The 11615-nt window shown below is 26.0% G+C and overlaps 1 protein-coding gene across 1 annotated transcript; it reads left to right on the top strand.

Moving 5' to 3' along the window:
* The first annotated feature begins 7443 nt into the window (after window positions 1-7443).
* On the top strand, window positions 7444-9580 carry LOC108549017 (ankyrin repeat and MYND domain-containing protein 2). The gene is made up of 3 exons (XM_017902219.1): window positions 7444-7644; window positions 8221-8598; window positions 8672-9580. The coding sequence occupies exons 1-3, from the start codon at window positions 7444-7446 to the stop codon at window positions 9314-9316; spliced, it is 1224 nt and encodes a 407-aa protein (XP_017757708.1). The 3' UTR covers window positions 9317-9580.
* Window positions 9581-11615: the final 2035 nt, after the last annotated feature.

Raw genomic sequence — 11615 nt, 5'->3', positions numbered from 1 at the left:
AATCACAAGGATTTCGAACGCACCCACTTAGATTTTACGATAACAAACCCATCTGATGATTCCTTGCTCTCTGAACGAAGCTTTGAGACTCTTGCGAGTTGGACTTCAGCTACTTTTTCGACAGAGGAAGAGGAGCTTTCCTTGACACGTCGTCATTCATCGACCAGAAGTTCTCGAAGCGAATATCATCGTGTCTCTCGTGAAACGTAATGGCTAGTTCAGGAAATATGCTTTTTCGATTGTTTCTATAATTTTGTCAAATTGGTGGGGATTCGGGGAAACTTTCACGCAACGGCATATCTTCATTGAAAATCCAAATTTCACGCGTGGCAGCATCACATAAATGAATGTGGACGTTGCTTTGGTAGTCAGTGATTAGACAAAATTATGAAATCAGTTGAAAAATTGTATCTTCTGAATAACCTGTAAGGGGTTGATCTTGGCGAGTTTTCAGTTGTCATACTCCGAGTACTAGTTTTTTAATGCACTACTGACTTGCTTACTATTAGCGATGCAAGATATGTATCTAACGAGAATATATTGGCTTGTGAATATTTAGATATTATTGTGGAAATGTTTTAATTAATGACACAGGAAAGATTAAATGAAAGAATTCTTGAGATTTGTTTAAGTTTCATCAGCCAAATTTTTAAGTTTTATTATTCGAGTTTATTATTCTTCAGAAATAATTTGGTTATAGATATGATTATAAAATTTATAATTATAAAATTATATATTATAATTGTAATTGCATAATTATTATTGTATGTACATATATAATTTTATAATTTTTTTTATATCATGATATATGATCTTAATTTTGGTTTCTTTTATAAATTACATCAGAACTTGAATATGTAAAGACACATTCTTCCGTATCATTTGAGCGGCAGAAGTTACGAATATTAAATACTGTTAATAATATAACATAAAGTGAAAGTAATATCATGAATAAATGTTTATTTTTAATAAGATTAAATAATCAATATTGCTAAAATAACAAGAATTTGCTATGATTATTAATGATTTTTTCAAATTATTCTTTTTGAAAAAGGTAGAAAGAAGAATTTCTTGATTATATAAGATTTTATATTGAGTTTGAAGCATTGTAGCAAAACAGTTAAGTGCATTGAAAGAGTAACTCACTTTGACGATCTTCTTTTTGAGATAAATCAATCGCACAAATTATTATTATTATATAAATAACTTTGTACTACTCTTGTATAATTTAAAGTTATGTATATTATTATATATAAATAATTTGTATTCACTTTTGTATAATTTAATGTTATTACATTGTTATGTACATAATTTTTATGTACTCTTATGCAATCTAATATATATGTATACAATAATATACATAATTTTCAGCTACTCTTGTATAACGTAAAGTTACGTATATTGTTATATGCAGAATAGTATAATTTTTGTATAATTTAAAATCATGTATATTATTACATACATGATTTCCACCTCCTCGTATAATTTAAAGTTACGAATATTATCATAGACACAACTTTTACCTACTCTTCTACATTTCTGAAACAGTATATATATCTTTGTGAAATTATGTTTGTGAAATTTTCCTCAAGTGTTTGGAAGAACACGTTGCAAATGGTCCAACCTGTAAATATTACAGGCATTATGAAATTTCCTAGGTAAATTCATCAAATAGAGTATGGATATTATTCTAGATCTAGCGAATGTAAGGCTGTAATTATTTCGAGCAAGGAAATTTCTTGGACGACAGCTTTAACATTCAATAAAACTTAATCTTTTATCGATTAAAAATGTTTCGTTAGAAACGGAAACAGGAAAGTGTTAAGCCTTCGCTATATGAACGTTAGATCTATAAACTACAAAATAAATATAAATAGTTGATAAAGAAAGATGAATGATTGTAATAGCGATATAATAGCGATACTTCTTGTCTAGTTCAGAGACATCGAGTATTTGTAAAGCATTCTTCATTCGAGAAGTTGCTGAACTCGTCGTTGTTTGGAAAAGAATATCTGGACTTGCGTTTCATTCTGAATCACAGTGTTAACTCTTTAACTTTACAAAATACTATAAAAACATCATGGGGTACGTACATTTATACATCATATCTCGAATCTATATTTTTCTTTCCTCATCGATGAAACATTGCAATAACTTCGTAATTTAGTAGGTACTTAGACAAAATTCATAGATAAATTCATAGATAAATTCATACTAAATAAACACTCTGTAAATGTTAATAGAATAGTAATTCTAAAACCGATTAAAGTTGAAGAATTGGATAAATATATACTATGATATATAAATACTATATATTAATATCATATAGTATTAATATGTAATATATATTCCATATTTATACTATATATAGTATAAATGCTCCAAAAGTATCACTGACAGCTTGTCGAAGACAACTACAGGAAATAATTACTTCCTCCTCGTGATAAAGGGTTAACACGTGCTTTACACGAATGATGCGTATTAAAAACATAATCACTTCCAATTGTTTCTCTTACACCGTCTGGTTCGACCAGGCGCATATGCTGTGTAGACTATACGCGAATTGTAATCACCGATCAGGTGTAAAACGTTACATTAAAAAGTAGTGAATTTCAAGCGTTATGGTTAACACTAGAATTCCCAAACTAGCCAAGATGAGTTGTTTCGAATTTTTCCTTTTCGCAATTATTTAACCCCTTGCGGTTCCACGTCGAATTGCATCCTCCATTTTCTTTTCTTCGATTCTTCGTAATTTTTATAAATGAAACGAGGCATTTTGCGTTTTAATTTAATGCGAGAAAAATATCTCAACATAGACACGTTATTCATTAGACGAGATAGAAATAAATAATAAAATATGAAAATAGAACGAAATTTTAAGTAGCATTACTAAATAGGTTCTTGGCTATGACTATGAAGCAGTTGAGATACGGCGTCGCGTGGACACTTTTCATTCGGACCGTAAAGGGTTAATATAAATAGCCGTTTTTAAAGAAATTAATGTTGACCTTTATCGAGATAGAAACATAATTATATATACCTATTTATTTTCGTCATTTCGCTTTAATTATTATTATCCATATATACTATGTTTAGGGATATATTACGAATCGGTAGTTCTAGTGTTAAAAAGCAACCACGCTTTAACTATACAATATCTGATACTCGTGTAGGCAATACCTGAAAGATTAACTTGTAAAATGGCTGAAATTTTTTATTAAGATAAGAATGATTTATTTGTGAAACGAGTTGCATATAATGTGACAATGGAGAATTATGTTAAAGAAAAATGGTCGCAATATCGCTGTTTTCAATTCTTCGACCTAATTTTTATTATACATTTGTATAGTTATTTTCATCTTAGAACAATTGTTTTTTAAATTCGTTTACTTGTTTAATTTTAATTTTTTTTTTTTTGTTTAGTGGTTTGTATTCGTGTTAATCGAAATGTTAAGTTTCTTTAGTTCTTAATAATTGTTAATTCACGAATAGTGAATGGTACTTATCGTTATTTCGATTGTTCGAAATAATTATTGTTTTTACTTTATTAAAAGAAACTATTTTATTTATATTATTTTATTTTTAACAGTATTATAAACAGGAACAAAGTATTATAATGTAATTACTATTGACGGTACAATTACTTAAGTTATATGTATACTTGTAGATTTCAGTTCATTTTTTTGTTTATGTTTTATAATAATTATTTTGAATAATTATTTTTCTAAAACAGATTTCTTCTTTAACGATATTATTGTTTCCAACAGAAATATTAAATTAAATGTGACAACTATTTCTTATACTTTTTTTTATTTAAATAAAATTATTCCTATTTTCTTAGGTTTTTATTTTTTTTTATACAGAAATATTAGTTTGTAAAATAGTAATTGTCTGTCCACATTGCGAGAATTGACGACATCGTAAATAATTGAATAAATGTTAAGTATTTGAAAAATTATCGTCGTAAACTTGTTAGAAAATATTCTATGTGCAGATACACATGTATGTACCATATAGTATATAGTTATTGTTGTTAGATGCAATGGTACGTATGTATGTATAGTTATACGCATATATATATTATATATACAGAGGAAACTGCTAAAAGTAAAATCTCCACAAATATGAGAATTTGAAAAAATATCACGGATGATTTAAAAAATGTTCAAGAACTAAACGACATTTGAGAAATGATATATTTCAAGAACCATAGATTTTATTTGTTACTTACTTTGAAAATAATCTTTTCCTGTAATTATTTATATAAATTAAATATTTGCTATGAAGATAAATTAGAAATATTGCTAAAAAATATTATTAAATGTTAAAAAATAATTATTTAGTTAAGTTTTTAGTCATTCAAAAATATATTTGCAAACATTTCAAAAGTATTGTAAAACAGAAATATCGTAATTTAACATAAAATATTAGCAATTCTTTTTTTCATAAATAAAAATTATGCAATGATTGTTTTTATATTCTTTATTCTTAAGTTAACTTCGAAAGATTATCGTAAACTACAAAAATTATGTTAATATTTGTTATCTTGAAAAATATTTGTTTAGAACTATATTTTTGTTAAACATGTGTTAGAATTGTGTATTCGATATTTTCCAAATTCTCAATATTCGAGGAAATTACTCTAATGTTTCGTTTAAGACGAACCTTCCTGTACAATTGTATGTTATATTTTATACATCGCATCCGAGTTGCAACCACAGCCATAGGTAGCAGCTCGGGCCTTGTTAACATAATAAATGAATAAATAAATAAATAAACATTCACAAGGACTTGACAGTTGTCTTATAGACAAAATAATATTTTTTCATTTCTTAATTCCAATCCATAGAGAGATATTTATATACAATGACTCACGAAAATATTCGGACATCAAGGTATGTCCGAATTAATCACATTGTATCGCATATACGTTGTACTCGTGTCGCTTAAGAGTTCCCCGAATTGTTTCGAGATGAACGTGTATTCCTTTAACATCCGTAATTCAGATGGAAAAAGAATGGCGTGGCGGAAAGGGAATGAAGAGTTCCACCATCGAAACACGAGAGGTACCGTAAAACACGGCGGAGGCAGCGTGATGGTTTGGGGTTGTATTTCGACCAGAGGAATTGGCAATTTAGTTTTTATTGACACCATCATGGACAAAAACTGTCAATTACACCTACTGAAAAATAATTTATTAAATAGTGTAGAAAAAATGGGAATTCGCAACAATTTTAAGTTTTATCAGGATAACGAGCCCAAACATAAAGCATGCATTATTCAAGAATTCTTGCTTTATCGTTGACCGAAAGTTCTTCATCCTCCACCACAATCGCCGGAACCTAATCCCATTGAAAATTTATGGATAAGTTAGATCGCAGAATACGAAAAACGGCAATTAACTCAAAAGAGGAAATAAAACAAAGGTTGCTGGAAGAGTGGGCTACTATCGGTACGAATTATTTGGAAAAAATCATTTTTTAATATGCCCAACAGATTGAGGCACGTATCGAAACAAAGAGGCTATGCGATAAAATATTAAAAAATGTGTTTATATAAATAAATTAGAGTTATATAATATTATTTATGCCAAGTGTCCGAATGTTTTTGTGGCGTGAAAATAGGGTATTATTTTATTCATAATTTGTTATAGTAAATCCATACAAATTTATTAAATAAATCATATGGTTTTGTTAACTTAAATAAACATATCCCCAGAATAAATAACGAACACGATCTGCGTATAAGTATCTGCGATACTAAGTGATTAATTCAGGTATACCTTAGTGTTCGAATATTTTCGTCAATCACTGTGCATAGTAATTGATTTGAAATCATATGAGTAAAAAATGTTTTTTTCTTCTCATTTTCTTTCTTGTTACAAATGTTTAAAACCAGGCATAACAATGTAATTTATAATTAACAATGTAATAATACTAAAATAAATACTAAAGTGAGTACTGTTTTTAAATTAAAAATTAAAAATAAACTAAATTAAATAGTAGAACAATCGAAATAATTGTTTATTTCCAATATTGATTATTTAATTATTATTAACAATTATAAAAAAGTTACTTAATTTGAATAAATTTGGTGTATATTTTAAACAATTGTATTGCAAGCTATAAATAATATAAGGTCACAGAAAAAGTATGGAATAGATCTATTACACAATGTATCCTTTTGTCCCCATATCATTTTAACGTCATTTCCAATGTTACTGATTTAACGCAGATTAAAATTACAATATTAGTAGTGGTTGATATTAAAATTAAACGTAGCTATGAAATTAAGTATAAAATTGAATACTAAATATTTATAATACTTGTTGACATATGAATGAACAAATAGTTGATTGGAAAGATAATTCTTAACGGAAAGTGTGATAATGCAAATCTTTTCTGACGTAGAAAATATAATGATAATAACATATAAATTATTTAAATTTATTTATAAATTAACATAATTCAAATACAAATTTATATTTAGTAAAAAATATAAAAGTTGTAATTATTAGTAATGAATATTGAAATTCCAAACATGTTTGTGTTCAATTTACTACCATTTTGATCACCATGTGTGACAAAGGTCATCGTATTATACTGAATTTGAACAAAACCGAACAGAAATATTTAAATACCATTTAGGATAAGCATAACTCAATAAGAGATATGTAAGCTAATAAAATTTACAATGATTTCATGTATATATAATTAAATACAATATTTATAGTAAAAATTATTTTTATAAGTTCATAATTTCGATGAAGGAAATCTCTGAAATTAATGTTTTAATATTATCTGTTTTTGTTATAATATTGTAATAATATTAATAACAGTAATGTTGTATTTGTAATAATATCAACAGTATAATAATATTTAAATAATATTTTATTAAAACATACGAGAAATTTAGTTTTCATTGGTGGATATTTTATTTTACAAAAGAATTTTATGCTACTGTTAACATATCGTTAACAATTCTGTTCATAGTTTTATTTTTAATTTGAATTTTTTTAGTTCATCACACTACCCTAAACTACTTTGCCTTTTACCTTTCGCTGATATAGTTGAAACCAACATCAAATGGTATAATTTAATTAAATCAAATAAAATGTAAGTATTAATTAGAAAATAAAAATGTTTAAAGAAATTGGATTTAGCTGTCAACAATTTTAACTATAAAATCTAATACGTATATTCTTGTATGCAAATATAAGAAAAGAAAATATTTTTATATCTGTTGATTTTATTAACCTTAATAAATATTTTTGTTATAATATCTAAATTTACCGCTTTAAATTGTAGAGGGCACTATTAAATCTTTGATTCTGTGCACGATCGGTGTTTCAGTTTGTATAACACGATGTCCTATAAGGTGATATGTCTATTTTATACTTCATCTGTGCTTGAAATCTCGTTACTTTGATCGATAGTAGGAAAAATGGCGCCTTCACCAGAGGGTCTAATCGCAGTACAAAAGCAAATTTTCACAAAAATTAGTAATAATGAAGTGTCCGAATTGAAAACATTGTTAGCCGTAAATAAAATCAAAATGGATTTCGTGGATGAAAATGGTATGAGTCCACTTCAACATGCTTGTTATAAAGGAAACAAGGAAATAGTGCAGATGCTTCTAGATCAGGTAGGTTAACTTTTTAAGAATGCGTAAAACAATTGAACGTAATTTAAACAGTGTATATAATTTTAATATGTAGATTTCTCTTAATGTGTAGTAAAAAATAAATGATTATATGCTTTTAGATATATTTTTGACTTTCTTTTTTTACCTGTTTATCAATTTATCAATTTAAAACGCAGTAATTATTATTTTGTAATTTAACAAATAAATATTTATTTTTAAATGTAATTAACTTTTGTGTGCAGATCAAATTTGAAGATAAAACAATTTTTTCCAAAAAGTATTTTTGAAGAATCTTGAGAAAAAGGAAAGTCATAAGAACCAAATAGTATAAAATATGAAGATTTTAATAGATTACTTGGAGAATAGTTTATTATATAATACATTTGGAAATGGATTACGTTTTAATAAGGATGTTTAGAATTATCATAAAATATATTTAAGAAGTTTATTATTTACGAAAAATTGAATTTATTGTAGACAAACATTAAAAATTATCGATATAAAATATTATTAAAAATTATTAAGAACAACTCATATAAATTACATGGTTGAAGTAATTGAAATATTTTATTATAGGGAGCAGATGTAAATGCTTGTCAACATGAACATGCATATACAGCTTTGCATTTTGCAGCTCTCAGCGGAAATGCTGAGCTTTGTCATCTTTTAATGTCTTATGGAGCAAGATTGACAGCAACAAACAGTGTAGGACGAACTCCAGCTCAGATGGCAGCATTTGTTGGAAATCATAATTGTGTAGCAACTATCAATAATTTTATTCCAAAAGCTGACATAGATTATTATGTTAAACCACAAGGATTACAAACTGAATCAATGCTTCCACCACATCTAGCAGATTCTTTTCACAAATTTATAATGCAAATCAATGTTCATCCTGTACGTGTAGCTATGAATTTACAAAGATATCCTGGTCTTTTAGAAAATGCTGCAAAGGTAAAGACTATATATAATAACACGACTCTTCAAATAATATTTCTTTACAGACTTTTTTTGTTCTAATTTACAGATACAAAAGGTCTTAGAATCCATGCATCATAAAGAAATGACAAGAGGTGCAGAAACAAATGAAGTAATGGCATTTAAATATCATTACCTAAGTTGTGTTGTAGCTGAAGTGATCAAGTTTCAAAAAAGACAAGAAGCACTGAAGGCAGAGAAAATTGATAAACCAAACGAAGAAGGAGAAGAGAAAAAGTCAGATACTATAGAAGGTCTGATAAGAAAATTTCTAAAATGTAGTAAAAGTGATGGCGTACCAGAGTACCAAGAAGCTTTTTTGAGGGAAAGTGTAAGAGAATTTCCGTACAGAGAAAGTACGATTTTTCGTCAAATGGTAGCAACTCTTGCAGCTAGTGATCCACCATCTGCTGCATCAGTAGTATCAGCTGTAATTGATGGTCAAAGAGCCTTCTTAGATAATGCACAAGTTTGCATTACTTGTGGAGAAGATAAAGCTAACAAAAAGTGTAGCAAATGTAAAGTGGTGCAATATTGTGACAGGGAATGTCAAAGACTTCATTGGTTTATGCATAAAAAAGCATGTACCAGATTAGGTCAAAACGTAACACCAAGTGCAAAGATAAGCGATGCAGATGAGGAACAAATAAGCACTGCTGTGAGCTCTAGGCTACAAAATTTAAGTGTCAACTAAACACAATAAAAAATAAAAATTTCAATTCTAAACAATTAACTTCAATGTGCTGTACGTATCTATTTAATTTTGTATTACATTAATTCAGTTGAAAAACTGAAAAAATAGTCCTATTCATACATTTGACAAACAGTTCTGATTTTTTACTTTTTAGATTTACAGAACCTAATGACCTTTTTATGTATCATGATACATTTTTATTTTTGCTTTGAGTAATTCATCATGTATTATAAATAATGTCACATGTAACTACTCGGTTAAAATGTTATTTCCTCAGGATTGTATTCTTGTGGTTGTCGTCACCATAAAAATAAAATATACTTATGAACACACTTGTATTATTTCAAAATTTTATTGAACTTAGAATTTCATAAATTTATTCATTTAACAAGCTATATGCATTGAGTTGAAATTAAAAAATCGATTTTTCAAAAATATTTTGTATTATGTTATCTTCTATATATTAAACATATAGTTCAGATGATAATATGTACATGTACTGAAGTTAAAATTTTTGAACATATTCTTACAACATTTTTCAAAACATCAGACATATCAACATTGTAGGACTAATTTTACTGAAATTTGACATTTATATTATATTGGATTGTTTAGTTTTCATTGTACACTGCTTTCATATTAGACTAATTATTTTTGTAAATAACATAATAGAATTTTTTACAAAAAAGCTATAGTTAAAACATTAAAGGACTGTTATTTTATAAAAAAAATCAGTCATAACAAAGACTGAATTTGTTGATCTATTTTAAGAATTAATTATTTCTCTTTGTTTCTGTTAAACAACACATAAATTACACTTAATACTGTAAACTCTTATATAAAGAAATATATCTTATATAAATGATTGTTTTAATGTTACTTTTTAGTAATTTTAATAAAATTTACATCATTGTTAGACTTAAATATACTTTCTTAAATGATGATAAATTTACTTCAAAATTATATTTATTTTTATTAAGAAAACACATATGTTTGAATAATAAATACCAGTTTTTCTATATTATAGATATATTGAACAAATTGTAAATACATGATATTTTACCCAATATAAAATCTTTGTAAATTAAATAAAAACAATCTAATTAGTTTTATTTATTTATTTGCATATAAATACATAATTTTAATGCAAAAAGTTAAAATAATCTTTATTTTTATCCTATTGTCTTTATTTAAACAATAATGTTAATTATAGATTTGAAATTTCCATATTTTCAGGAATTTAGCATTAACTGAATGTACTTTCTTATGAAAGTAAGTATACTGTTTAATTATAATTTTAAATTATAAGTTATATTTTTTTATATTTAACTGACGCATTGGTTATTTTTTAAATGATAAAAATGTTTTCTAACATTTTTTAACAGAGAAATATTCAATGTTTTCAAAATTTCTTATCAATTCGAATGTCTAAATAAGGAATAAAAAATGTTATTGTTTATTCAATAAAATAATTAGATATACATAACAAATTCGATGCATTTGATTCCCAATCGCATTTAATTAAAGCCTTCTTGTTATATTTGTATATAATTTTGACATATTTAAGTCTTGTTTTTAATTAATAGTTTATAATCCGGTCTACAAAAATATTACAATTCGCTTTACATAATATAAACACTTTCTTATTATAAATCGCGATTAAGTAGCTGTAAAGCAAAAAATTATACATTTGTTTAGAGAACATAAAATTATAATGTTTAAATCGCGAAAGTCAAATATCATATATCATATATTAATGTTTTTAGTTACACTAGCTCAGCAGATTTTTCAATAAATATAAAGATGAAGTGTACAAAGAAACAGAAAGTATAATTATATTTAATAATAGAAATGCTTCAACTTAATGCGTTTGCTCTTGGTAGGATGGAAATCAATGCTATTTTGAGTTAATAGAAAGTTCCTAATGTGAATAAATTAATAAGAATTCAGTATTTTATCTAATTAATTTCTAAGAAATATCTGCCAAAATATCGTTTTATAATATTAAATATATATCGATGTTCTTATTAATTGTATTGTTTGGTTTTTAATTTTTTATTTTTATAATACAAATAATATTATCTTATACACAAAAATAATTATTATAATGTCACAACTATTTTATAATATTATATATGATATTCCGTAACCGATATTACAGAGTAAAACAGACAAAAATAAAATTTTCTTATATGAGGTGTTTTTTGAGAAAAAATTCAATATTATAGCATATTTGCTGAATTTTAACTACATCTTTCCCTTCTGTAAGTATTTAAACATTTTTAATTCTATTCTACGT

This window comes from Eufriesea mexicana, unplaced genomic scaffold (genome assembly GCF_001483705.2).
Source record: "Eufriesea mexicana isolate 0111107269 unplaced genomic scaffold, ASM148370v2 scaffold1809, whole genome shotgun sequence".
NCBI lineage: Eukaryota > Metazoa > Arthropoda > Insecta > Hymenoptera > Apidae > Eufriesea > Eufriesea mexicana.
The sequence above is the reverse complement of the archived record's forward strand: the minus strand, read 5'-3'. Positions and strand labels throughout refer to the sequence as shown.